This window comes from Podarcis bocagei, assembly GCF_964188305.1.
Source record: "Podarcis bocagei genome assembly, chromosome: 8".
Classification (NCBI taxonomy): domain Eukaryota; kingdom Metazoa; phylum Chordata; class Lepidosauria; order Squamata; family Lacertidae; genus Podarcis; species Podarcis bocagei.
The window spans coordinates 65,153,942-65,181,698 of NC_138133.1; the positions used below are offsets into that span (position 1 = coordinate 65,153,942).

At 43.1% G+C, this 27,757-nt stretch overlaps 1 protein-coding gene across 5 annotated transcripts; it reads left to right on the forward strand.

Moving 5' to 3' along the window:
- The first annotated feature begins 350 nt into the window (after positions 1-350).
- Positions 351-19,466, forward strand: LOC308592840 (Y+L amino acid transporter 2-like). Of its 5 annotated transcripts, none has more exons than XM_081204764.1 (10): positions 351-488; positions 5,778-6,302; positions 9,018-9,143; positions 9,526-9,670; positions 9,826-9,949; positions 12,240-12,343; positions 14,387-14,483; positions 15,795-15,944; positions 17,361-17,544; positions 17,996-19,466. In XM_081204764.1, the coding sequence occupies exons 2-10, from the start codon at positions 5,798-5,800 to the stop codon at positions 18,085-18,087; spliced, it is 1,527 nt and encodes a 508-aa protein (XP_081060890.1). In that variant the 5' UTR covers positions 351-488; positions 5,778-5,797; the 3' UTR covers positions 18,088-19,466. The 5 variants fall into 5 exon arrangements, with proteins under 5 accessions (XP_081060890.1, XP_081060887.1, XP_081060889.1 ...); XM_081204761.1 differs by lacking the exon at positions 351-488 and adding an exon at positions 3,266-3,468; XM_081204763.1 differs by lacking the exon at positions 351-488 and adding an exon at positions 3,884-4,020.
- Positions 19,467-27,757: the final 8,291 nt, after the last annotated feature.

The window sequence follows — 27,757 nt, forward strand, 5'->3', positions numbered from 1 at the left end:
CAATAAAGCATGACTTTATATCCCAGATCCGAGCCGTCTGATCTGTCCTTGGTTACTGCTGGGTTGATGATAAATCCTGGCAGCCAGTATGCATGAAGGAGAAGGTGGAAGTTGGGGAGGGAGAGCAAAAAGCACTGGGAAAATAACCAACAGACGCTTGGGGAAAAAATAACCAAGGCAGGGCCTGACTGGCTTGGGTCATATCCCCATGGCTACAGGCTGCTCAGTAAGCTCCTTCCAGCTGCTCTTTGACTTTAGGAACACAAATGCATTCCTTGACCCTGGCCCCTTTGTTTTGACTGCCTCATAGCTCTCTACACTCATTAACTTCCTAAGCTGCTGCTCACAAGACACTGGCCAGGGCTGTTTTTCTGTTCGGTTTCTTTGACTGCATTGCACTTTGCTTCATTCTGGGCCTTGGCTTCCATCACATCAGTTCCAAAGAGGAGCCTTTATCGTTTTGGAGGACAACAGGTCAGGAAACCTTGGTAAGTCTCTCTTTCTTTTGTGAGCATGTGTGTGTTTTAAAAAATCATAGAGCATTAAAAAGAAAATTGTAGGATTTCTCTGGTGGAGCATCTGTTTTGCGGGCAGAAGGTCTCAGAGCTGGTCCTTGGAGTGTCCCCTGCCTGAAACCCTGGAGAGTCACTGTCATTCAGTGTAGACAATACTGAGCAAGGTAGACCATTGATCTGCAGCTTTCTGTGTTCCTGAGCTCAGATACCAGTGCTGAAATGTAACATGCACCTGGAAGTGTTCCAACAAAAGGCAGAGAAAAGTAAGCTTTCAGTACTGCAAAGGTTGCATGGGATTTTTGTCCTGGAGCAACAGACCATGAGGAAAAGTTGTGGCATTTGAAACTTCTTAGTTTAGAGAGAAGTAGAGTAAGAGGTGACATGATAGATGCTTATAAAATGATGTGCTGCGTGGAGAAAGCAGATAGAGAATGTTTTCCCCTCCCTCTTTCATAACACAAGAGTTTGTGGGCATCCAACAAAGCTGAATATTGATGGATTCAGGAAAGATAAAATTAAGTACTAATTCACAACGTGCATAACTAAACTGTAGAGCCCATTCGCACAAGAGGCAGCGATGGCCACCAACTTGGGTGGCTTTAAAAGAGGATTGGACAAATTCATGGAGAAGACTTTGCAATGGCTATGTTCTACCTCCACTGTTGGGGGCAGTGATGCTTCTGAATACCACTTGCTGGAAGCCACAACAGGAGAGAGTACCCTTGTGCCGGAATCCTGCTTGCTGGTTCCCCAGTGGCCTCTGGTTGGCCACTGGAGAACAAGATGCTGGAGCAGATGAGCCACTGGCGCGATCAACAGGCTCTTCTTGCATTCTTATGTCATCTATGTGGACCAACCAGGGATAGAGATCTTCTCCCAATGCCCCAGTTTTTTCCCTCCCATCTGCTTGTCTTCTGATGAGGACACGGTGAACATTGGGAAGGGGGTGCAGTGACCATTCCACCACTGTTCCACACCATATTTGAGGGTCTGCATGTTGCGGATCAAATTGACCCAAGAGAAGAGAGAGGTTCCACCAGCTTAATTTAGGCACATTGAGCGGGCTTCCCCATTTGTCACTTCTTGCTAAAAAAAAATATTGTGCCCCTCTCTTGTGGAACCCCATGTTTTCAACCTGTAAAGAAGATTAGTCTGAGTGAAACTGACTTCCCCAAGGTTACTGAGCAAGCAGGGATTTGAACCTAGATTCCCTACTGGGAACAACATTTTCAGCAATGCAGCCGCCAGCAACCTAGCAACCAATTTAACCCATCCTAGGGCCAAGTCTTGTGTTCCTTTTTTTTTTTTTTTTGGACTCGGGGATAAAAAGTACCCAAATTTATATCAATTCCCATGCAATTCCACTGGAACTGGAATGTTTTACCCCCATTACAACCTTACTCTATGATCTCTGACTTAGAAAGAAACTATCCAAGGACCTGTGCACATTTAAATGGCTGGATTTTCCTGCAATAAGAACTGAAGTGGAGGGTAGTAGATAGGTAGCCGTGTTGGTCTGCCATAGTCAAAATAAAAAAATTCCTTCCAGTAGCACCTTAAAGACCAACTAAGTTAGTTCTTGGTATGAGCTTTCGTGTGCATGCACACTTCTTCAGATACCCCCTGAAGTGGAGGGGACAGAGATTTTGCCCATTGCCATTTCTATTTTTATTGCAAGGGAACATGGACACTTGAACCAGTGCGCCATATTCACAATTGATGGGGCTGCTCATCTTGTAGCTGACTATAAACAATTAAGTGGGAAGCAGGCTTTAGTGTAATTCCCCTGGAGTCCATAGGAGTGCTCCAAGTCTGCTCTGGAACGGGCCAACTTCTGCCAGCCTTAACCAACCTGGTACAGCTAGACTTAAATATATAAAATGTACACAGTAAAAGAAGCATATATCCTTTTGCTGAGCAAGTTGTTATGAACATGTCGGGACATTCTCACACATGTTGTTCAGGCTTGGTGTGAGATCCTTTTCTTTATCATCTCTCAAGTGACTCATTTTGACCCATTCTTTTTAGACCTCTCCTTTATTTTGCTTGAATCTTGTCCCTGTAGTCATGTAGTTCTTTCCTCCTGAATTTTCCTACAGCTGTGTCTGTGGTCACCCCCCCCCCAAAGACTACACAATATATTTCAGGTTGTTTTGTTTTCCCTAGGCTGTGTGCTGTCCTTAGGAAGTTTCAGGATGTTCCTTTGTGATGGAATAGACACCTATAGATCAATAAAGCAGCTGGAAAGTATACTTGAATGTGAAAGTGGCTCTGAAAATGGATCATGATTCTGTTCACGGAACTGAATCTCATTGGTTTAAATGGGGTTTTCCATATGATATATTTTGAATTAGTGTCACATTTCCATTGTAACCTGGTTTACTGTGCCACAAAATTAGCCAATTCCTGGCCTCTCCACCTAATTCTGCTGATTTGAGTCTGAAGTAAGGACACACAAACGCTGTTCTGCCTCCTGCCCACACATAGTCTTACTTGCACTTGCTCTGGAAATTGATGTTTACACCAGCACCCTCTGCAAAATACAATGAGTCACAGTACCATCAAAGGTGGTCATGAAAAAAGATTCTAAGAATGTAGAGGAGGGAAAACATAATCGACTTGGCAGTTTCCTTTGTCTTCAGCAAACATCAGTGAATTTCCTAGAAATTCTGGGGGGAAAGGACTTGGCTGTAGCCCTGGCAGTTGTTGTTCATTAGCGAACTTGAGCTGCTTGGGGGGAAGCAGTTTCCTTGATATGCTGCTGCTGCTGATTTTGGTTACCCTGCTGTGGGGATACAAATAGCAGCACACAGAGAAGGGGGTATTCATATTCATATCACTTACCCTTCCTGCCAGGCAGCTGCTTGCTTACTTTCAGCCTTAGCTCACTCTTGAGTTCCTGAAGTTACAGCCATCTCCTTGTTAAACAGGGCAGGACATCAGTGATCCATGGGTAAGCATTAACCGTCCTCTGATATTTATTTACCAGCTGTAGATCAGAACAATAGCCTCCTTTTGATATTGGAGATGGGGCGTTTGAAGGGTAGAGCATGTGTCAATTTAGAGTTTACTTCTAAAAATTGTAGACAAGCTGGAAAACCAGGTCTTTTTATTTTCCTATCGTGGATGGGGGTGTTCAGCTTTTTACACTGGATAATAAACGTAAGTCCAAACTGCAATGTGCTTTTTGGATGGGCGGCTTATGATATGTCTTTGGGAGGGGGTTATCTCTTTATGACACCAAGCCTTGTTTTGCACACTTGGCTTCTTCCCAGCTTGGCCTGTGTCCATACAAGAAACATTATTCTTCCCAGCTTGCTTTTGGACATGCTCAATAGCTGTGTTTTGAAGTTTGATACAAGCAAGCACAACTGGCTTTCCCGCACAAGGGCTGACACCATGCCTGGCTCACAACAGCTGTTTTTAACAAACATTTACCAATCAATTACTGTATTGCATCAATGATTAAGGGCATTGAAAACAAAACAAAAACCAGAAACCCAAGGTAAATTAATCTAGAGTACTTTCTTCTGCTTTGGATGCACAGTCATTGGCATGAATGAGGTGGAAAGAATCCCTAGTTGATGATTCAACTTCCCTTGATCTTAAAGTAAGGGATGTGCTATAAGTGGGAAAAGCAGCAGTTACCTCGGATGAACTAAAGCTTGGCACTGCCAATTTGTGGAAAGCACACAGCATGTCTGGCAGACATTTGTGGCAGCAGAAAACTGCTCCCTGTTCAGTCCATGACAGTTCAGTTGAAATAACAAGTCTGATTCACATGAACAACCTTGGGGGCAACCATCCGGAAACAACCTGGGATCACCTCTGATTGTGTGAACAAGCCCTATGTAATATTGTGCTACGGGGTTTCTTTCAAAATTATATTTTGATGCAAGATAGAACAGTGATCAGTAACCAGATTGGTCAGTGAGCCATTCCTCTACAACACCCCTAAGCTTACAAGGCTATAAACAAACTCTGGGGGCAGGGATAGTCTTTTTCCTTGCTCCACATGGCTGTGTTAAATTATGATGTGGCTGATGGCAGCTGCACAACTTTCCAGTTACATTCACACCAACTGGAGTAATGGAGGATTTTGCAGGAGAAAGGGGAGGGTGAGATAGTAAGTGAACAAATCTAGCTGATATGGTTCTGCAATGGCTGAAATGTTATCCAGGCAGAGCCCACTGTTGCAGGCAACACCAAGAGGTGTTCGATTAGGGGTGAGCAACATAGCTGTCAACGTTTTCCTTCTTTAAGGGAAATTCCCTTATTCCAAATAGGATTCCTCGCAAGAAAAGGGAAAGGTTGACAGCTATGGTGAGCAACCTCGAGCACAGGGACTGTTTGCGGCCCTCTAGGCCTCCATACCTGGCCCTCAGAACTCTCCCCAGACCACACCCTTCACTGGTCTTGCTTCCTGTCTTGAGTGGCTTTGCCTTACAGGAAATTTATCCTTGAGTTCCGATAATGCCTCTTGATCACATGGAGCAAGGACAGAGTGTTATGTGTGTAGAAACTAGTTTATGGTACGAAAGTAAATTTTTCATTAGTTGATTTGCCCACATTTGCCTGTGGCCCCATCCACCACAGGTATGTGGCCCTCAGAAGGCTGTTCAGGTGGGAATGTGGCCCTCTGCAAACAGTTTTCTCACCCCTGGATTTGATGAAGTCAACAGTAGTAGCTGGTGGCCATTGGGAGTGGTGGGGCAGAAGGCAGGGAGTTCAAACAGCACAAGGAACCATAGCCAATGAGAGGCAGAGCCAAGTAGTTCTGGCTTTGCTCCCATCCCCATTCCAGCTCTGTTTGACAAGGACAACACTGAGATGAAGGAGGAAGGTGAAAGGCAGTACGACTTCTGAACTGGTGGTGAGTAAGAAGGCAAGGCATTTGGGGTCTGCTTGAGGGCAGACTGAGGTAGGTGGCGCACTGCCCCATTGGGCCAAGCACTCTTTAGATCAGGGTTGTCAGCCTTTTTTGACCAACAGCATTTCTGTATGCTAATTTCACTAATATTATATAAGTTTTCATGCAAACTTTCCCCAAATATATGCATTTTTTATGTGCATGATTTGAGTAGAGAACTGCATCGCAAAATTTGGATAGAACAGTTGTATTTTGGTTCGTGTTAAAATACGACTCAAATCAAATTTCCCGTTACACCACTATGCAGTTAAAACAGCTACAATACGATTCCTGGTTCTCTATGTCCTGTCAGCTTTCCAGACAAAACATTCTCTTCTCCTCCTCACTTCCAGGTAATGATTAACTGAAGATCATGACAGGCTCCTGGACGACGTGTTGCAATAAAAAGAGCATACCCAAGAATGGATTGCATGAATTGGATTCAGTGGCAGAGAACAAGAAGGAAAAAATGCAGATGAAGCAAGAGATCACCTTGCTTAATGGCATTTCTTTGATAGTAGGGAACATGATCGGCTCGGGGATTTTTGTGGCTCCCAAGGGTGTTTTGATGTACAGTGGCTCGTATGGACTCTCACTTCTCCTCTGGGCCCTTGGTGGGATCTTTTCCTTGTTTGGAGCACTCTGTTATGCTGAACTGGGGACATCCATTATTAAATCAGGAGCAAGCTATGCCTACATTCTAGAAGCTTTCGGAGGTTTTATAGCCTTTATCAGACTATGGTCTTCCTTGCTCATTATTGAGCCAACAACTCAGGCCGTCATTGCCATCACTTTTGCGAATTATATTGTTCAGCCGATATTTCCCTTCTGTGAGCCACCCTATGGAGCAGTTAGGTTGATTGCAGCTGCCTGCATCTGTAAGTAAAATTCTAGTCCATCAATGCAACAATTTATTTTGATTACGCAAGTTCAGGCCATGAACTGACAGTTTCATGTGTCTTCTGAGGGAAGGTTGCATACTAAACGCCTAGGCTCCTGCCACTGAATCAGAAGAAAAAGTCTGGATTCCAATAGACTTAATAGGAAAATGGGATGTGTGTGTGTATGTTAAATATTAAAGCAGTTTAGTAGCCATCTGTTAATTACAGGGCTATGAAAGAAACAAAGATTTTTGCCCAAGACCCTGGAGAGTCATACATTGTAGGCAGCATGGGTCAGAAAGCTCCTGGTTTTCCAGGGTTTTTCTAGTGCTTCTCAGATATTAGAGATAAACAACAACAGTATTCACCACCTTTTTCTGAGGAATGAACATCTGTTGTTAATAACAGAATGCTGGGATAGAGAAGTCAGGAATGGGGAGCCTATGACCCTCAAGATGTTAGTGGACCACAACTCCCATGATCCTTGACCCCACTGGCCAGGCTAGCTGAGGCTGAGGACATCTGAAGCAAAACCATCTGTTTCCCCATCCCTGAGACAGACAGCAGTGTGATCCAGCAAGACATCATTTTGAGGTGATGGTGGGAGGATGATATTCTTATACTGTGTTTGTAGTCTAACTGCTTACTCTGGGAACTGCAGCTTTGGGAGGAGAATAAAGATCTCCTAAAAAAAAAGCTCAGCACCCTAAACAAACTACAGCTCCCAGAATTCATTGGAAGAAGCCATGCTGCTTAAAATGGTATCACAGTTCTTTAAATGTGGCCCTAAGACATGCTAAGGCATTCGGATTGAACAGTTCCCATAGCATTAGCCCAAAAATGCTATTTGGGAAGGATATATTTTTTGCCATCGGATATGACAGTTCTGGAATCTGTTCTCTTTGTTCCTTTTATTCTTTTACCAATTATGAAAAAGTTGAAATTTTGTTCTTAAAAGCTTTTTAAGAGCCCCATCATCATCTGAGGCCAGAATTTCCCAGACATATCTGGAATACTGCTGTCTCTAGCAGTGTCCGGGCAGAAATCAGTAAAAAGCTCGACTTTTCTGTCTTTTTCATAGCAAACTGCAACTTCGTCTCTGAATGCTAGAGGGCACTAAAAGAATGTTCTCATCATGCTCTTATCTTGTTAGTGAAATAATTGGAATTGTAAAAATAACACTTGCCCCCACCTGAAAACAGTTTTGCGTTATTTGTTTTGCACTCATATTGACAGCACTGTTTGGTGTTTTAAGATTTTACTTGGATTGCCAACCAAAAACTGACCATGCATCAATCTTGGCTTTCTGAAAAGTATACCTACAAAATTTGTGGGTTTTCAGATGCCTGCTTGTCGTACTCTTAATTTATATTTTTAGGCATACTTTTTTTAAAAAAATGTGAATAAACCCTTTGTTCATCTTCATAACAGTCTTTTAAGGTAGGTCATTTATTATGTCTATTTTAAAGATTGGGAACTGAGGCTGAGTGACTTGTCCAAAACCAAGTCAGTGTCACAAGTAGGACTTAAACCCAGCCAGCACGATCCTATGCATGTTTATTCCCAAAGAACTTCCACTGTGCTCACTGTGTGGCACAAGTTCTCCAAAACCAGCTCTATCAACTGGGGCTGTATTGGGTGTCTGTGCATTGACATCTTGGCACAGGAGGGAAGCCAAGATCAGTGGCGTAGAGTGGGGGGTGCAGGGGGGGCCAGCCGCACCGGGCGCAACATCTGGGGGTTAGGGTTAGGGGGCGCAAATCCACGGGTTAGGGGGCGCAAATCCACGGGTTAGGGGGCGCAAATTACTTGCCTTGCCCCGGGTGCTGACAACCCACGCTACGCCACTGGCCAAGATGATCAAGGGTCTGGAAATGAAGCCCTATGAGGAACAGTTGAAGGAGCTGGGTATGTTTAGCCTGGAAAAGAGGAGGCTAAGAGGAGATATGATGGCCATCTTCAAATATCTAACGGGCTGTCACATGGATGATGGAGCAAGCTTGTTTCCTCCTGCTCTGGTGGGTAGGACCCAAACCAATGGATTCAAGTTACAAGAAAGGAGATTCCGACTAAACATCAGGAAAAACTTTCTGACAGTAAGAGCTGTTCAGCAGTGGAACAGAGATGGTGGACTTTCCTTCCTTGGAAGTTTTTAAGCAGAAGTTGGATAGCCATATGTCATGTATTATCTAGCTGAGATTCCTGCATTAGCAGGGGTTACACTAGATGACCCTCAGGGTCCCTTCCAACGCTACAATTCTATGATTCTGTTATTTTTCTTTTCTTTAATTTTTCTTTTCTCCCTATTCTTGTTGAGTCTGTTGAGGCATGCTTAGAAAATGCAACACTATAAAACAGATAATATGCAGATCCATTGTTTCCTTACTGAAAAACTGACTTCATTCCAATGTCTCTCCAATCCTGCCTTCCATCTGGGAGGCTACAGTGATTAATCGGTGGCTCTCCAAGTATTATTAACTCCTATCCGGCCCAGCATAGCTCATGGTCAGATCCTGATTCAAATTACTGTTTGTTTCAGGTCCCCACCCCCCATTTAAGTCCTTATCATAGCCAGTTGATCTCTTCTGCCGCTCCAAAAAAGAAAGAAAGAAAGAAAAGGGTTATGTTAATTGAAAAATGTCCAAGTCATCAGTATTCTAATGAAGTACAGCTAACTGGGTTTATCTAATTTGTATCCTGTTCTCTTATTAGGCTCCCTGACCTTTATTAACTGTGTCAATGTGAAGTGGGGAACCAGAGTGCAAGACCTTTTCACATATGCCAAAGTCATGGCCCTTATTGTGGTAATAGCTGTGGGTCTTTATAAAATCACCCAAGGTAAGAACTTACTTTCTGTGTGTAAATATGATAGCAAAACTGAACAGCATATAGACTCTGGGCTAGCTCATACTTAAATTCTGGGCTATTATTATTATTATTATTACTATTACTATTATGTTCTTCGCACATGAACCAAGTATCCCAAGTATCAAGTGAGAAGTTGTTACGTGAAGCAGGAATATTCACAGACACACCCTATAGTCAATGCTGGCAGGTTTGTGGATGCCATGACACATGGTAAAGGCGATATGATGCTACTTTCGTTCAGCATTTTCATGTAGGGAACATTCTGATTCTCCCCCTGTTTCCTATAAGCTACATATTGGTTGTGTGTAGGCATGTAGATGTAAATAACCACAGGCTTCTGATGTTTCCACAGGAGAAACTGATAATCTCAAGGAGCCATTTGAAGGCTCCACAGCAGATGCAGGATTCATTGCACTTGCCCTTTACTCAGCTCTTTTCTCCTATTCTGGATGGGATACACTGAATTTCGTCACGGAAGAAATGAAAAACCCAGAAAGGTATAGATGCCTGTCTTGGGTCATACCATTCTTGCATTAGGTGCCGAAGTTTTATGCCTATTTCAAGCAGGTCATTGTTATTGTTTTTCTAATGTGCCTCCCCTTTGGTTTACCCTTCAGTTGGTTGCAAATAACTGTTTTGTTTCCTTTTGCAGGAACTTGCCCCTCTCCATTGCAATCTCAATGCCCATCGTGACTATCATTTACCTGCTGACGAATGTGGCCTACTATGTTGTACTGGACATGCCTGCCCTCTTAGGGAGTGATGCTGTGGCCGTGGTACGTTGCAAGTCATGAGTTCATAGAATCGTAGAGCGGGAAGGGATCTCAAAGGACATCTTGTTCAGCCCCTGCCAATACGGGAGATTCACTGCTATAACATCCTTGATAGGTGGCCATCCAGCCTCTGCTTTAAAACCTCTAATGAAAGAAAGTCCACCACAGGCTCACTATGGACTCAAGGCTCAAGAAGTTGTAGTTTACATCATCTGCAGGGTCCAGGTTGTGGAAGGCTGGTTCTTGTCTTCCACTGTGTCATGTAATTCTGCTCAATATTGATCCAGGGCAGATTCCAACGTATAGTTAGCAGAGTAAAAACATAAAAACACGTCACAGGATTCCCAAAAAATAGACCAGAGGCAATTAATGTTCCATCCAGCAGAGCTTTGCTGCTACTGAAGGCAAATGAGCATAATGGTCACAAATCCAATACATTCAGGGTTGGCACTGTCCATAAGAAATCCAGTTGCATCAAACTTAACTTAAACTTTAAAAAGGTAAAGGACTCCTGACAGTTAAGTCCAGTCGCAGATGACTCTGGGGTTGTGGCGCTCATCTCACTTTATTGGCCGAGGGAGCCGGCGTACAGCTTCCGGGTCATGTGGCCAGCATGACTAAGCCACTTCTGGTGAAACCAGAGCAGCGCACAGAAATGATGTTTACCTTCCCGCCAGAGCAGTACCTATTTATCTACTTGCACTCTGACATGCTTTTGAACTGCTAGGTTGGCAGGAGCTGGGACCAAGCAACGGGAGCTCACCCCGTCGCGGGGATTCGAACCGCAGAACTTCTGATCAGCAAGCCCAAGGCTCAGTGGTTTACACCACAGTGCCACCTGCGTTTCCCAACTTAAACTTACAATAACTTATTATAAGTCTAAACCTTAACACTAAGCATACTATGTACAGAACACCACACCAGAAGGAAAAGAGAAAGTGAATCCAAGACTCCTCCTTGCCTATTATTATAGTCAGCATAACTATGACAGAAAAAGATAGCAGAACCAGTTTAAGCCACCTGTACTCAGCTTCTGTGAAGGAATAACCCAAACATCCGGAACCTTCTGCCTGTTTCTTTCACACACAGAAGCTTCCAGAACCCTCTTGAATTAATTAGAATGGGAAAGATCTCTACTCATCGGATCAATACTTTCTGTACTAAGAAATGCAAACCTGACACACTGCCCACCAGTACCTAGCAAAAATGTCAAATTCTACCCAAACTTACTTACTTACTTACTTACTTACTTCCTTCCTTCCTTCCTTCCTTCCTTCCTTCCTTTCTTTCTTTCTCTATCTATCATCTATCATTCTCTCTCATGTGCACTCAAACTTCAACAGCCAGGAAAACATGTCTTATTAGCATAACTGACTCCATTAGTGCAAACTGGCAATTTTAGTTGAAAATTATAATCACAAATTACATATCTTGAAAGCATGCATTGGCATATGCATTAAACTGTCATTCCAAGTGTACTAGGCTTTAGGAAAGCATCTCTTAACCAAATTAGATTACTGTACATTTTATGCCCAGTTCTTAAAACTATTATAGGATTTAAGGAGTCAATGGGGGCCAACTCAACAATATTTTTGTGTTCAGCCGTTGTCTGAAACCCATAACTGTTGATCCATCAGATCCAGTCTGTTACCTAATATCCTGGATTGTGTGGCCAGCTCATATCCAGTTCTTGAAATAGTGGGAGACTTCAAATGTTCAGGCAATTATACATGGAAAGTATGGTACATGAAGATTTGGTTGCAAGCAAGCCTAATATGCAAGGCTGTTGCAGAATAATAAATCTGGGCCCATACATCTGTACTTGTTGACTGAATGCACTTGTAGCTGATTTTCCCTGTTGTCTGCTTCCAGAGGGGTGAAGAAGGAACCCTTCATTGCATCTTATAAATATATTGCAGAGCATACTGCAGAATGTACAGTCTATGTAATAATCTCCTCTGCTCTCTTGTACACAATTTAGGAGTTCACAAAATCCCACAGTGGTGATTAAATCCCACCACTGGGTTGTGATCAATCTTTTAAATACGTATTAGTTTCACTTTCTCATGTTGTTTAACCATCCACTCACTGGCAATTTAGCTGTGTGTGACAGATAACTGAAATATTATTAGTGTGGCTTTTAAAAAGCTGTTCCAAGATTATGGTGGGGCATTGTTGTCAAAAATGAGCTCGCCCGACTTTGTGCTTGAGCTGTAAATTTCCATGACAGTTGGCTGGCATTGTGAAACTAGCTGAGTGAGCCTATTTTCTTTTCTTCTTTTTTCTTTTGCAGACTTTTGGTAATGAGACTCTTAGCCATGCTAAGTGGATCATCCCTATTGCAGTGGCGATGTCTTGTTATGGAGGATTAAACTCATCAATTATTGCGGCTTCCAGGTAGGTGACATTCAGAAACTGGGACTGTGCAGATGGAGCCAGTACCATTCTGCCAGAAATGATTTTACTGAATAGAGTATCATACTGCTACAACTTAGCGAAGCTTCTGTCACTTTTTCTCTTATAAGCTAAATGGATTGTGCTCCCGCCCCAAGAAAAATCCAGCAGTAAAACGGCTGTAAAATACAATTGAATGTCAGTTAACATAGTCAGCTCTTACATCTGAAATTCTGCTGTGTAGAGCTAGTCAGTTTTAGGCATTTAATAACAAGGATTAATTGGGTTTAATTCAATTGCACAATAATTATAAGAGGATACATAGCAGTGTGTATTCTGTTTATCTTTTTGAATTTCCTATGTGAATTTTTTAAAAAGCTGTTCAGAACTCCAGATCCTCATTCCACTGAAAGCTGAAGAGCTTAGAATACTGTTCATTGCATATTAAAAAAAATAAAAATACAAATTTATGGTAATTCTGCATACACTGGTAACTCAGCAGCATGGAAATGACATGAGACTGAAAAGGACCTCAAAAGCACACTGCCACCTGGTGGTCTACTTTAGGAATGCAGAAACCTTTTACAGTGGTACCTTGGGTTACATACGCTTCAGGTTACATACGCTTCAGGTTACAGACTCCACTAACCCAGAAATAGTGCTTCAGGTTAAGAACTTTGCTTCAGGATAAGAACAGAAATCGGGCTCCGGCGGTACGGCAGCAGCGGGAGGCCCCATTAGCTAAAGTGGTGCTTCAGGTTAAGAACAGTTTCAGGTTAAGAACGGACCTCTGGAACGAATTAAGTACTTAACCCGAGGTACCACTGTATTGCCATGCCTAATTCCACTTAGGCCAAGCATACAGCACCAAGCAAATGTTCTCTCATAAGCCGTATAAACTCTTGCCTTTTCATCACTCTCTGTGACAAATAATTCAGGAGTTCTGCAAAGAGTTCTGCTGGCGTAACAAGCTGTGGGATGCGAGTCCCCCTTGTCACCTGGCAGCAGGTATGGAGAACCTTTGGCCCTTTTCTGAACTACAATTCCCATCATCCCTGGCCATTGACAATGCTTGCTGCGGCTCACAGGAGTTGAAGTCCAGCATCATCTGGAGGCCCAAGGGTTCCTCACAGCTGCCTTGTAATACTGATACCAGGGCTGGTGCAAGGCATTTTGCCGCCTGAGGCAAAGGAAAAGATGGCCAGTTCCACCTGGAGACGGGCAACTGAATTTCCCTTCAACACTGCCAACAGAGCAACACCCTCTGGCGTATCTGAAGACAGCAGCTTAGCTGGGGAGGGGACACACACAGAGAACTCTACCATCCAACACCTTGCCACCAATTCCTGCCCTCTGCATTTTCTGCCTCCTACAGTCTAACAGCAGGGCCGGCCTGGACTGAGACACATGAACATATACCATTATGCCCATGTTACACTGGTGCAATGAGATCCTACACTTATTTTTAGGGCGCATTTAGCCATTCCTTGCTGATAACAGTGACTATGGGCTGATTCAGAAGTTGTGGGTCTGGTGCAGTTATCATTTCCCCATGACCGGGTCCAGTAACAGGAATTACATGGAACGGATGACATGGGATCTCTCACCTTAGCACAGCAATTGTGGAGTAACCACTTTCCAACAGAGGAAAGTGTCTGGCACCAGAGGCGGTTTTAGGGTGGCACAGCCGATGAGGTGGCACTGGGTGCCCATGCTGCAGGGGACGCCACAGCAATGTTATCGACTGGAGCATGAGAGGTGGGGGAACAGATTTTAGAGTTGCATGGGGCGCTGCTTAAATTTGAGAGCCCAAAGTCTGCCACTGCTGGCACCTTCATCACACAGCTTTTGGCAAATGCTGAAGACACGCCTCTTTATTGAGATGTATATTTTAGGACCCGCCTCAGTTCTGTAAATTTTATTTTGAACTGTTCCTAATATTGTGTAATATTGTTTTTCAGTATTTTGTTAGAGAGCCATGTCACATGTCACCTTAGAATATAATAGGACTGTGCACTGATAAGACTTTTTTAAACCTTGCGGCAGGCTTTTCTACGTTGGAGCCAGAGAAGGACAACTCCCAGATAGCCTGAGCTTGATTCATATAAAATGTTTCACGCCTGTTCCTGCCCTCATTTTTAATGTAAGTGATTACAAAGTGTAAGATAGAAAAGCTCATTTTCATTTACAGTGGTACCTCAGTTTTTGGACATCTCTGTTGCCGAACATTTCGATTTTTGAACGCGCCTCAGAAGTCAAATGGCTTCCATTGCATGTTTCTCAATTTTCTCAATGAAATTTGCAGACCACCCTTTGTACCTTGGTTTTTGAACATTTTAGAAGTCGAATGGTCTTCTCGAGTGGATTACGTTTGAAAACCGAGGTACTACTGTATATTTGTTTCGTTCTGAAATCTACATTTCAGAGAGCCAGTGTGGTGTAGTGGTTAAGAGCGGTAGACTCATAATCTGGTGAACCGGGTTCGCGTCTCCGCTCCTACACCTGCAGCTGCTGGGTGACCTTGGGCCAGTCACACTTCTCTGAAGTCTCTCAGCCCCACTCACCTCACAGAGTGTTTGTTGTGGGGGAGGAAGGGAAAGGAGAATGTTAGCCGCTTTGAGACTCCTGAAGGGGAGTGATAAAGCGGGATATCAAATCCAAACTCTTCTTCTTCTACATTCAGTGCATTCTCAATCCTACCGGTACTGCATGAACTCAGCCAAGCAAACTCACTCTGTTCTTACCAGGCCAGTTCCTTGTTGTCATCCTTACAACTAAGAACACACTCATGGTAATAGCTAAGTACAGTGACTTTTGGATATTCCCATCCCTATTATACAGTTCCTAAGGGGATCACATCATCGGTTGTATATGCAGATCCTGATCACTCTGCGTGCAGTCTTGATTGCTGGATGCAAGCATCTGGCCAAGGGATCTGTTTATGCAGTGATCAGATGTGCAGGAGGACTCTGATCTGCTTTCTTGTTGGATCGGGGCACCTGTGACCATATCCAATGCTCTTTTTCTAAAAAAAATGTTTAGGGGTACTCTCATTTTGACTCAAGAAAATCACCATTTTATAATTCAAATCGGGAAAAATACAGTAAATGGACAAAAGTACAAAGATTCACAAAATGTTTAGTGGTATGCATCCCCCTATGTCCCCCCCCCCAGAAAAAAGCACTGCCAACATCACAAAATATCATGCAACCATAGAAAAAGAAAACAAACTGTCAAATGATTAAAAAAAAATCAAGGACAAACCCTTGGAAGAAATTAAAAAACTGCATGTGCTTTTGCAGAAGATTCCCAAAATCTCAAAAAGGTTGCAAAATGTTTTTGTCAGGCTTTAAGCAAAGAACATTGTATGTAGTGTGTTATCAAGTCTGTGTTTAGAATGTGGTGTTTATGAAATTATATATCTCTCTCTTTTCTTTTTGTTATCTCTTTGTAGGGTTTAATGACTTTGATTTATCTCCTTGTGGAAGATGTCTTTCTGCTGATTAATTACTATTGCTTCAGCTATTGGTTCTTTGTTGGGTTATCCATTGCAGGGTTAATATACTTAAGATATACCCAGCCAGACAGGCCAAGACCCATTAAAGTAAGTAAATAGCAGAGCAGAAGCTTCAAAATGTGCGCATAGGTGTGAGTGCGTTGCAGCTTTGCTATCAAGAACGTGTAGAGTCACATTTTCTCCTGCTTAAAACCCCTTTAAATTGTGGTGCAAACTAAATTGGTCCTTGATACCCATCTTCTCCTGATAGCATTGAGGTGAGAGAAAAATTTCCTGGTCAGACCATGACCTAGAAATATTCTGAGCATCAAGTAGAGTTATTTATCTTTTGGAAGCTGCTCTGAAAATAGTGCTGCCAGCATCGCATGGAGGAAAAGGCTATCGATGGCTTCTAGGCATGATGGTCACAGTCTACTTCCACTATCAGAGGCAAAAGTGCTTCTGAATACCAGTAACTAGAAATGGTAGGAGGGGAGAATGCTCTTTCGCTCTTCTGCTTGCAGGATTCCCTCTGGCATCTGGTTGGCTATTGTGAAAACAGGATGCTGGGCAAGAATGACCATTGGCCTGATCCAACAGGGCTCTTCTTATGTTCAGCAGTGACACAGTTGTGATCAGGCATGCTATGGAGATTCCATTTTTAGTTATCATCGCTACTCTCCTGAGTTATCCTGCCTGAGTATTTATACCCCAGGACAGCCTCCCTCAACCTGGTTCCCTATGTACTGGGGGAAGCTGAGGGAAGCCATAGTCCCAAACATCAGGCTGAGGAAGGTCGCTCTAGACAGCTGTATCCTTAACTCAACAGTATTTCATGTGTATACTAGAACTTAGTGTCAGGAGTTCAGCCTACACTTGAGTAGGACTCTGGCAGAGACACATGCGCGACTGGCATGCTCCCTCCCTCCTGGTCAATCATTCGGGAGCTTCATAAGCTTTCTTCAGCCCAAACATCACAGCGACTGATGTCAACCGACACCGGCACACTTAGGGATCCGCAGAGTTTGCGCATTTCGCGTGACAGAACTCAGCATTTTGGCTAATCTACTTTACATATAAACACACACAGAGTGCTGCAACATGGCTCCCTCTCTAGCATCAGACAGCAAAGAGAAAAAGAACAATGGACAATAGCTCCACTTCACGGAACACAGTAGCACAAACATCCTGTCTCCGTCACTTCCCACTCTGTGGAGTCAAAGCATACACTGTCATGTGAAAGACAACAATCCTATGACTGCAATCATAGAGCAGGAATTCTAACACCTAGTATATTGCAATGTTACCAGCTATAGAAATGCTTACATAAAACGGCGGGGTTGTTGTCAGTTGCTGGGAATCACTGGCGGAGAGAGTGCTGTTGCAGTCATCCAGCTTGCAGGATTACAGGCAACTGTGAGAACAGGATGATGAACCAGATGATGTTATTATATGATGTGGTGTCATGCTGCACTTTCCCCACAGCCTTTCCTATAACTTGCATTCCTCTTTTTGTACCTGCAGCTCAGCCTCTTCTTCCCCATTGTGTATTGCCTGTGCACCCTTTTCCTAGTCATAGTCCCACTCTTCAGCGACACAATCAATTCCATTATTGGAATTGGTATAGCACTCTCTGGAATTCCCGCTTACCTTTTGGGAGTCTATTTACCCGTAGAAAAGAGACCTTGGTACCTGCGAAGGCTTTCAGGTAAGAAACGTTTATTGTATTTAAAATGGGGGTGGTTTTGTTATGTAATTGGAAGTACTCCAATGCATGCTGAACTGCTATTTAGGCAGCAATACATTATGGCTTTTAGTGGATTTTAAAGTATTTATGTCAACTGTTATCTAATAGTCATATCACTCATTATCCCAGGGGTAGCAGACCTGGTTTTCTCCTGATGTATTTGGACTGCAGTTCCCATATGACCCAGCCAACATGGCCAATGGTCAAGAATGATGGGAGTTGTAGTTCAACAGTATCTGGAGGGCACTACATTGGCTATCCCTACAATATTGTAGCCCCCTTTGCAATGGCCAGATTGTCCTAATGACGGAAAGGATTGCCATGCTCACTAGGTTTTTGATATTAGGCAGAAATACCCTATATCAGTGAAGTTCTTAATTTCATAATTTCATATAATTGTTTTATTTTGTAGCTACAGCCACAAAGTATGCCCAGATGCTGTTTTGTTGCTGTCTGACTGACCTGGATATTGAAACGGAGACATCGGAAACCAAAGCCAAGTAGAACAAATTGGACTGTTTTCTCCATCTGAAGACTCCGGCGTCACTGGGACATGTTCCCTTTGTCTTCCTGTGCCATGCCAAGCCATGCACAACTGTATTGTGCATCATTTTGATGTTCCTAATCTGTGCTGCACTCTTACTCTTTCCTTTGTCTGATTACCAGTTCATGAGGATGTCTCCATGCTGATTCAATAGCTGGTAATTATACACTATTTGAAAAATAGAAGGTACATTATATAGGAACAAGCAATAAGTGCTAGGATTTCTTTAAGGAGCTCATTATAGATGTCTTCAGGTTGCCAATTGAAAGTAGAGGTCTGGGAAGGAAAACGTAAAATGATGTGAAGAGGAGGAACTAAAAATAAATGCATTTCCAACCTCAACCTTTTCCCCAAAAGGGCATAGGAAAAAGCGTCCATGTATTAAATTTTTAGTTCTAAGGTGCTGCAGGGCTGCAAACCTATGCCCAGGAGCCCAACTGAACTCAATGGGACTTCTGAACAGAGCTGCTCAGGATTTTGACTTTTATACAGAGAACGTGCAAATTCATTTCATTCAGCGCTGGTTAAATCAAAGTAGTAACACTGCAGTCTGAATCTGTGGGGAACTGCATTGCGGCAATGGACTATCAAAATCGGTGGAAGGCTATCAATGATACAGCAAGGCGTTGCCCTGTGCTCTTGAACTGATCTTTGTACACCTGATCTTCAGATTCAGCACCAGTACAGCACCTGCCATTGGCTGTGTTGCACCCAGTACATTGCCTTACTGCAGCAGTAGCCAATGTGCTGGCCCCCATCAAGTCCCATCAGCCCCACATCCCTTATGGTCCATGGTCAGGGCTCTCGTCAGGCAACGACTGGAGGCCACCACGCTGGTGACTTCTGCCTTAACCCCTTGCAGGACATCATTGTGCTACAAAGGAAGGCATGTTCAGCGACGATCCAGGCAGTGTCTTCAGCGGAATGGAAAGCATTGTTGGAGAAGCACAGGTGTTCTGTTATGGATACAATTCTGTACTCAGGATTTATAATCCTCCTTGACGTTTTTTTTATTCCGAGTGTGGCTGAGCTGAGCTTGATGTCTTTATCCCACATGCCATGCTTAGAATTCTTCTTTTGCTAGATGTCTCTATACTACCACAGCTAAAGGAGCAAATTGTGCTGCCAGTGATAATTATCTGTGCCGAACAACTACCACTTTTTCCTTCTGAATATGCAATTGACTGAATAGAATGAACACAAAGCATAAACTGATCAAGTCCCCCCCCCTTCCAACCAAAGCATTTTATATTACAAGCAATGCATGTGGTATTTACAGCAGAGGGTGACTGCCTGTTAAATATGCTTCTGTTTTGAATAAACTTGGGTTAAAAAATGATGTGAATGTTGTCTAGAGATGTCAGAAATAGTTGTGCCAAAGCACGTGCGATCTTTGTGTTGTATCTTTTTTTTTCTTAAAGAATCAAAATTTGTAAGTAAAAGTAATTTATTTCCCCATCCCACCAAAAACACAACCACCCCAACTCACTTCAAAATTATAACTATCTTGATGAATGTTCCTTGAATATCTGCATGTTCAGAGAATATTTGCTATTTGACATCAATATTAAATCCAGTCGCATTTGATATGTATGTAATCCTAGCTCGTCCACTAGCCCTGCTTCAGAAGGGTACTTTGGTACCTGTGGTTCATAGATCAGGTTAGATCATAGAGAATTTCAGTGCCTCAGGTTCATAATGAATGGTGCAATCCTTCCAAGCCAATTGCTTCTGTGTCTCCCAACCAGAGGCTAAAATAACTCAGTAGAGTATGGAGTCCCACAGCAGCTAAACCAGTCCCAGCAGGAACCTACTTAAAACAATCACTACTAGATATAGTGTCAGTCTTCGTGGGAACAATATAGACTGGACTCCAGATTAGTCCTCATCTAATAGCATATTTGACTGACTTCTTAAGAAAGCTCACTGCTTCCCCCCCAAAAAAATATCCCCCCTTCAGCTGCTTCAGCCCCCACCCCCCATTATTCTTGTACTGTCTGAATGCCCTGAAGCTACTTAACTCCACTTTTTCCTCTGGCAGAGGATGAGGGACAGAAAGGTTGACACAGCATCATTTGTTTTTTGTCCTCAGGTTTTAAAGAACAAATAGGCCCTGCTTATGTGGCCAGGGGATATGTGAAATCTAGATAAAATTAGCACTGTTGTTCTTTACCTAGTGCCAAACATTTTACAATGGGGGAAGGTGTTAAAACAAATAACCGCTGCTGAAAAGTTTACTTTAGTTGTTCTCAGAGTAACACCAGGGTGTGGGAATAGGGAACTTTGAGTCATTCTTAGAGAAAGTGTTCTCTCAGAATGTTGGCAAACACGGAGAACATTTCATTTCCTTTGTAATAGAAGTTAAGTTGACTTTTGGGAAAAGATGAAAGGCAAATGTTGGCAGGGTAATAACTGACAGTGGCAGCCAAGACAGTGGCAGAATCAAATGCAGAGCGGCACAAGTTCGGATTAGTGACACTGTGGAGTAGAACTGGGAGCTCATTTTGTTGAAAAAAAGAGGGTTCAGAAATGGCTTGCATCCAATGGTGACTGACTGGTAAACAATTATATATTAGTACTTACACAAAAGATAGCATTTATTTATTTTTATTTATTTATTTATTTATTTAATATGTGCAATATGAGCTTAAAAGGAGAGTCCACTACCTTCCAAGGGAATCAGTTCCACTGTCAAAACAGCTCTTGCTGATGTTTAGTCAGAATCTCCTTTCTTTTAACTTGAAGGAAGCCATTCGTTTGGGTCCAATCTTTTACAGCAGGAGAAATCAAGCTTGCTCCATCTTCCACGTGACAGCCTTTTAGATACAGTATTTGAAGATGGCTATTCTCTTTACCAGGGACGCGGGTGGTGCTGTGGGTTAAACCACAGAGCCTAGGACTTGCCAATCAGAAGGTCAGTGGTTCGAATCCCCGCAACGGGGTGAGCTCCCATTGCTCGGTCCCTGCTCCTGCCAACCTAGCAGTTCGAAAGCACGTCAAAGTGCAAGTAGATAAATAGGTACCGCTCTGGCGGGAAGGTAAACGGCGTTTCCATGCGTTGCTCTGGTTCGCCAGAAGCAGCTTAGTCATGCTGGCCACATGACCTGGAAGCTGTACACTGGCTCCCTTGGCCAATAAAGCGAGATGAGCGCCGCAACCCTAGAGTCGGTCACAACTGGACCTAATGGTCAGGGGTCCCTTTACCTATTCTCTTTACCAGGTTAAACAAACCCAGCTCACTCAACCATTCCCCACAGGGCTTGGTTTCCAGACCCTTGACCATCTTGGTCATCCTCCTCTGCACATGTTCCAGCTTGTCAATATCCTTAAATTGTTGTGCCCAGAACTGGACACAGTATTCCAGGTGTAGTCTGACCAAGGCAGAATAGACTGGTACTATTACTTCCTTTGATCAGGGCACTATACTTCTGTGATTGCAGCCTAGAATAGCATTAGCCTTTTTTGGTGCTGCATCACACTATTGACTCATGGTAAGCTTATGGTCTACTAAGACCCCTAGATCCTTTTCACATATACTACTAGCAAGCCAGGTGTCCCCCATCTTATATTTGTGCAGCTTGTTCTTCCTACCTAAGTGCAGAACCTGACATTTGACCCTATTGAAATTAGTTTGGGCCCAGTTCTCCAAACTGCAAAGGTAATATTGAGTCCCAATTCTGTCTTGAGAGCCAGTGTGGTGTAGTGGTTAAGAGTGATAGTCTCGTAATCTGGGGAACCGGGTTCGCCTCTCTGCTCCTCCACATGCAGCTGCTGGGTGACCTTGGGCCAGTCACACTTCTTGAAGTCTCTCAGCCCCACTCCTTCAGGTAGTGATAAAGCGGGATATCAAATCCAAACTCCTCCTCCTCCTCTTCTTCTTCTTCTGCAGCATTAGCTACCCCTCCTTGTTTGGTATCATCTGCAGATTTGATGAGCATCCTCTCAATTCCTTCATCCAAGTCATTTATAAAAACCTTGAACAACAACAGGCCCAGGAAAGGAGAGGTGTGAAAATGTCTTATTATCCATTACCACCCATTTCCCGCTTGTAATAAAAAGTCCATTTGCAAAAGACGGCTATCTACTATTCTAGCTGGGTAGCTGCAGACAGAAAATAGCAGTTAAAAAAAACAATCAAGGTTGAATTTCTTTTTATTGTAACCTATTAAACACCCTTTGATGCACATAAATGTTCTTTGCTATATTTAGGGGGCCAGATCACCAATTTGCTTCTTCTAATGGTGTCGATGGATGAAAACCTAGCAACAGGGCATACAAGTTCAAACTGCTATTGGAATAAAACCTGCCACCACTGGAATGAAACTACTTTCATTAGGGGGAAATGCATATTATGCTTTTATGAGCTGTCCCTTATCTCTTGCAGAAAGCTTTCATATTGCTTATAAAAAATATGTGATGCCAAAGGAGTATTCTGAGTTTGGGGAAACCTCCTCAGCAGCAGAAGTAATTGCTAGGCGGAGAAATTATTCCTCCTCTTCTTCTTCTTCTTCCAGAATCTTATTAATCTAGATTTTCAAGATAGCCTGCAAAAGAGAACTATTAAAAAAAATGAAACAGATCAAAAACATCAGAAACAATGGCAATTATTGTAGCAACAGTAAAAATACAAAAAGCAGTAGATATAAAATCAGTTAAAATCATGGGGATTTTTTTTTAAAAAATGTCTATAATGTGGCTCTCCAGGCACCCTGTCACATAGCAGCTTGTAAATAATATTCATTATTATTAAGAAAGCCTACAGAGTGGCAGGGATATACAGAGAGAATGACCTCTGGTGGCAGACTTAACAAACAGGTAGGTTCCTTTTTTGAAAAGGGGACAAATCTAACATTTTCAATGAATATATCCCCTCCACAGACACCTCTGTGATGATGACGGTATTAAAATGTTCTTCAATGAAAGAGAAAAGGGGAGACCAGATAGTATCAAAGCTATCTTTTTTGGAGATGCGCTTGATTAGTCAGCAATGGTATGTGTGGCATTCTGATAGAGCAATACTCCAGATATTATTAACCCAAGCCTCTACTGGTATATTAGAGGTTTCCTTCCATTGTTGGGAAAAGGAAAAGTGGAGGAAAGAAAGTGGCAGTGATGAGGAAAAGAAAGTGGCAGTGATTTATGCAAGCGCTGCTGAATTCGTGCCTGGCTTGGAGCAACGCAAACACAAGACCAACACACAATAATGCAAGTGGTGTACTAGAAGCTGAACCCACTAGAAGCTGTTCAGTGAAGCTTACTTCCTAAGTAAATGTGTTTGGGACTGCAGGCTTAGCTGCATAGGTTTTCGCTCATGGTGGTTTTCGATGAACAGACCTTTGATCCTTAGGAAGATGCAATTATTCAGCCGTTTATATTGTGTTAATCAATTTAATAGAATGTGATCCTTTGGGGGGGGAATCAAAAGTGCTTACCAATTAAAAATAGTGTCTATGGAAAGAAAGCAATGGTTTTGACCTTTCTACTGTTATTGAATGGTAAATAAAGGCATCTATTGTTGGAGCTACAAAAATGTCTCGTCTGTAGTGGAAGGGATTTGTTTATGGAATGACAGACAGTGTTCATTTCTATTTTTAACCAGGCTGCTTGTTTTTATGTAACTAAAGGGCCAATTCCTGCAATTGCTTTGGGGATTATTTATTTATTTATAAACATGAAGCCTTGCCACACAACCATATTATTTACACAATAAATCTGCTTTGTTAGTGCAAGATACAAGTATTAACACCATTCCTTAGCAGCAAATCTACAATACTATGTTATTGTGCAATCTCTACTCCACAAACCAATTTACTGCAGAAGAGCCAAGACTACTTAATTTACTTTTCACATTGTTATCAGTCACTTTTTACACTATTGAATGTAATACAACCTCTGCATCACTTTTGAACTACCCATATTGGGTCTGGCTTCCCACTTGGGAGGAGGGAGCCTTGAAGCCAAGTTATTTAAACATTAGCCCGATCCAAAAGCCCAGTGCAAAGAGCCAGTGCTGAGACTGACAAGGCTCTCTATGCTGGCTATCAAATGTATTCTCCCAGAGCCAAAGCACTGGTAGCCAAAACAGAATGTTGACTCACTATTAGAGAGAAGGAAGAGGGCAGGAAATAGGGGATAGAATAGAATGCCCTGGAAAATGACATGGCTTGAACACAGGTCCAACTTGTTGAACCCTATTCGCCAATTTTATTACAGGTCCAACTTGTTGAACCCTATTCGCCAATCTAAAATATGTGTGAAGATGACCCTATTAACCCTTAGACTTGAACAGGAGGCTGTATGAGCAAACTAGTAAGTCCTTGTTTTTCATAAATTGCTCAATTAAGATTCCATTAGGATTCATTCAATCCAAATTATTATCTTGAAACAAGTCTTACAAGAAAATGTGTTAAAGGTTCTGTTTTTTAGGACTGATCAACCATAGTATTTGACTATTTGTGCTAGCATTTGTGTTTAAAGATTAGGCTACAAATTTTACTGAAAAACAGTAATGGATAACGTTCATAGCCCTTTAGGTTTTGTTTTTTTTTAATGCCCTAATCTTAATACTTTTAAGTCCCATCGCTTTGTCGCTTATATTCCGTGTGATATAAAGATGAACAAATGCAGAGGAATTCACTGAACACAGCATATCCCTCAGGAACTTGCATGGCAGACTAAAACACTGCTGTTCTGTTTACAGCATTGGGAAAGGAACAATTAGACATTGAATCTAATAATCCCCCAGTACATGTGCCAGGAAATCAAATACACAGAGAATTTTAGAAAAAAGGATAAACTGTACTACAAGGGATAGTAGAATAATGGATTTATTCTTCACCAGGGAAGCATTTATATTCCCATGACTTATTTGCATTTAATCTTCCTGAATATAGTTTGTAAAAACTCTTTTAATTCAATCAATCTTTATTTTATTTAATAAAACAGGTTATGACCATTTCCACTGTGTAGCTGTGGTTCAGTCAGCTACCCTCCTATGCTGGTCACTAAAACATACAGATTTTGGTTACCTTGGCCTCCTTGCCCTGCTGCCAAAATCACACAACTGCCTAACTTGCTTTTTACCTTATTTGCCGCTGCAGTTGATGTCAGGAGTGAGCCAGCAGTAATCAGAATAAGTGAAGTCAGCTCTTTATGAGAAAAAAACCAGGATCTTCACAGGGGTGCCAGGCCTAATGAGCACAGCAACTCTGCCTAAGTCCCCTCCTCTCCAGGGTTTTCCCCAAGCAATCTGGGACTGCACCTGTGTGCCTTTGCTCCTTTCACTTCATGCCTCTCTTGGTCCTGGGAGTCTGGGGGAGGAGAGGAGCATGGTACAGGAGGGAGAGACGTGAGCTTCTATACCAGCCTGACTTATCTCTACCTCTTGGCCTCCCTCCTCTCCTGCTTCTTCTGGACTTCTGACACAAGACTTTCCCAGCTCAGTTACCTCTTCAGCTTCCGACACCTTCTTCTCCCAGTCTTCTTCCTCTGACCACTCATTGCCACCACTCCCTAGGCTTTGAGTCTTCTTCCCTTGGAGGTTCCTCAGCTGGTTCCTCCCACCATTCTTCTGCCTCCAACCAGTCCATGACATCTGAGATGCTTTGTCAGGCAGGGCTACCCTCTTGCTTGTAAAATGCTAGTATAACTGGCTCGTTATTTTGTCACTGATATCCAGATGATCCAGGGAAGATGCAAATGTGATATTCTGTGGTGGTGCTAATAGTTTTGGTCAAGAACTGGTCTGGTTCCTAAATAATTGTGCATCTAACAGATTCCCCCCCTCCACTAGGATACAATTTATTTAAAAAGCTCACGATTAATGCTAAATTTTACACAACCTGTTGTGATTGGGTGATTGCATCACTCCGAGAAAGAAAAGTTGGGGAGATCAGGATTAAAATGGGGGGGGGGGAGCCATTACCAGCAGTGGGATGTTCTAGAAGTTCTCTGATCATTGGTTTGGCACTTGGCAGAATAGTTAAAGCTTCTGTAATGGGTATACTTTTGTGATTATCTCTGCACTAATATGTGCAAGACAGCTGAGGAACTCGCAGCAGCCCAGTGTCTTTGACCCACACATCCTGCAGGAAGTGGTGGAGTCAGAAATGGTGAGAGTTGGTGGGGAACACAACCTTCACCTTAAATGCTGTTTCCTCTCTCAAAGGTTCCACTAAGTATCATCTGACACATGTGGGACGATGCCCCACTGACAACCCAAATTACTTAGTGGAAAAGCACTGTTATCTGTTAATGATACTTCAGCTGATGTCCACCACCAGCACAAGATGTCAGGCAGGGGACATTCAGGACCCAGAAGCCCAGGTGCTCTCTCATGAAGGCATCCATCTGCCCAGGAGGACAATGGGAAAGAGATAAAGGTGCTTAAAAAGATCCTTTTGGGAATTACAGTATAGGGACAGCACTACTCAAACGGTATATAAATTTATTCATGTATGTGACTACAGCAGCAAGAATTTTACTTGCCCCCAAATGGAAAGAAATCCCAGAGAAAGAAGAATGGATACAAAAAGCTTATGGAATATGCAGAAATGACGAAACTTACCAGAAAAATGAGAAATCAAGATAACAAACTTTTTATAGAAGAATGGAAATGGTTTATTGAATGTTTACAAATAAATTGTAAACAGAAAAGAACACTGGCAGGATTACTGTAATAACCTGCAGTTTTTATAAGAGTATACATTTCATTTCATTCAAAAGAGTATACATTTAAAGCAAATCAATAAATGAGAAGATGTTAATTTGGAATATGCAGAAAAAAATTAAGGAACCGCAGAAAGGGGGCGGGGGGAGGAAGTCAAGTTTTGAAATGTTAAAATGACTGTAAAATTATTGAAATGTATAGAACTGAAAATCATAAATAACAAGGACCACCATTTCAGCTGTAAAACTACAGCAGCAGCAGTATTTGCACCGGCTCCCTCAGGCTCCGCGTGCCTACACGTGAGAACGTTGTTCGGAAATGGGGAAGAGGGTGTTGAAAAGAAGAAGCGTGTAGAGAGACGGTGACATCCGGCCAAGTTTACTTTGGGAGGGGGTGGGCAGAAACTAAGGAAACGGTGCCACTTATGGAAACCAACGAGGCGTCGATAAACCCCGATACATTCCCCGCCCCCAACTTTCGACCTCGCGACCTCGTTATGTGCGCGGCGTATCTACTGCGCAACCCCCATCATTTCCCGCTCGCCGCCGACTTTCATCTCTTATCACATGGTGTCGCCATCAAGCAGCAGCGGCAGCGGCCGTTGTTGGGGAGAGCGGTGCTCCTTTCCCCGCCCCCCTCAGAGTAGCGGCTCCTCCGCGGAGGACCGCGAGGAAGGCGTTGGCGGGGGGCTGAGCCGCCTCCCTCCCCTTCCTCCGCCGCCGCCGGTGCCAGGCGGAGGCTCCTCCCTCGCTCCCGTGTGACTGGCCTAGTGCCGCATGTGAGGCAAGAAGGCGGGAGGGAGGAGGAGGAGAGGCGCCCGGCCGACAGCGGCCCCCAGTGCGGCGGCGGCGGCGGGAGGGAGAACAAGAGGCGGCGGCGGAGGAAGAGCAGCAGCAGCAGCAACGGCCACATCCCCCATCTGCCGCCTCGACGCTTCTTCTCTTCCCCCTCCCCCTCCCCAC

Coding starts and splice junctions, on each gene's coding strand:
- LOC308592840 (XM_081204764.1), top strand. CDS start 5,798: ATGACAGGCTCCTGGACGACGTGTTGCAATAAAAAGAGCATACCCAAG. Junction 15,945..17,360: donor ACAGGCCAAGACCCATTAAA/GTAAGTAAATAG, acceptor TTGTACCTGCAG/CTCAGCCTCTTCTTCCCCAT. Junction 17,545..17,995: donor GTACCTGCGAAGGCTTTCAG/GTAAGAAACGTT, acceptor TTTATTTTGTAG/CTACAGCCACAAAGTATGCC.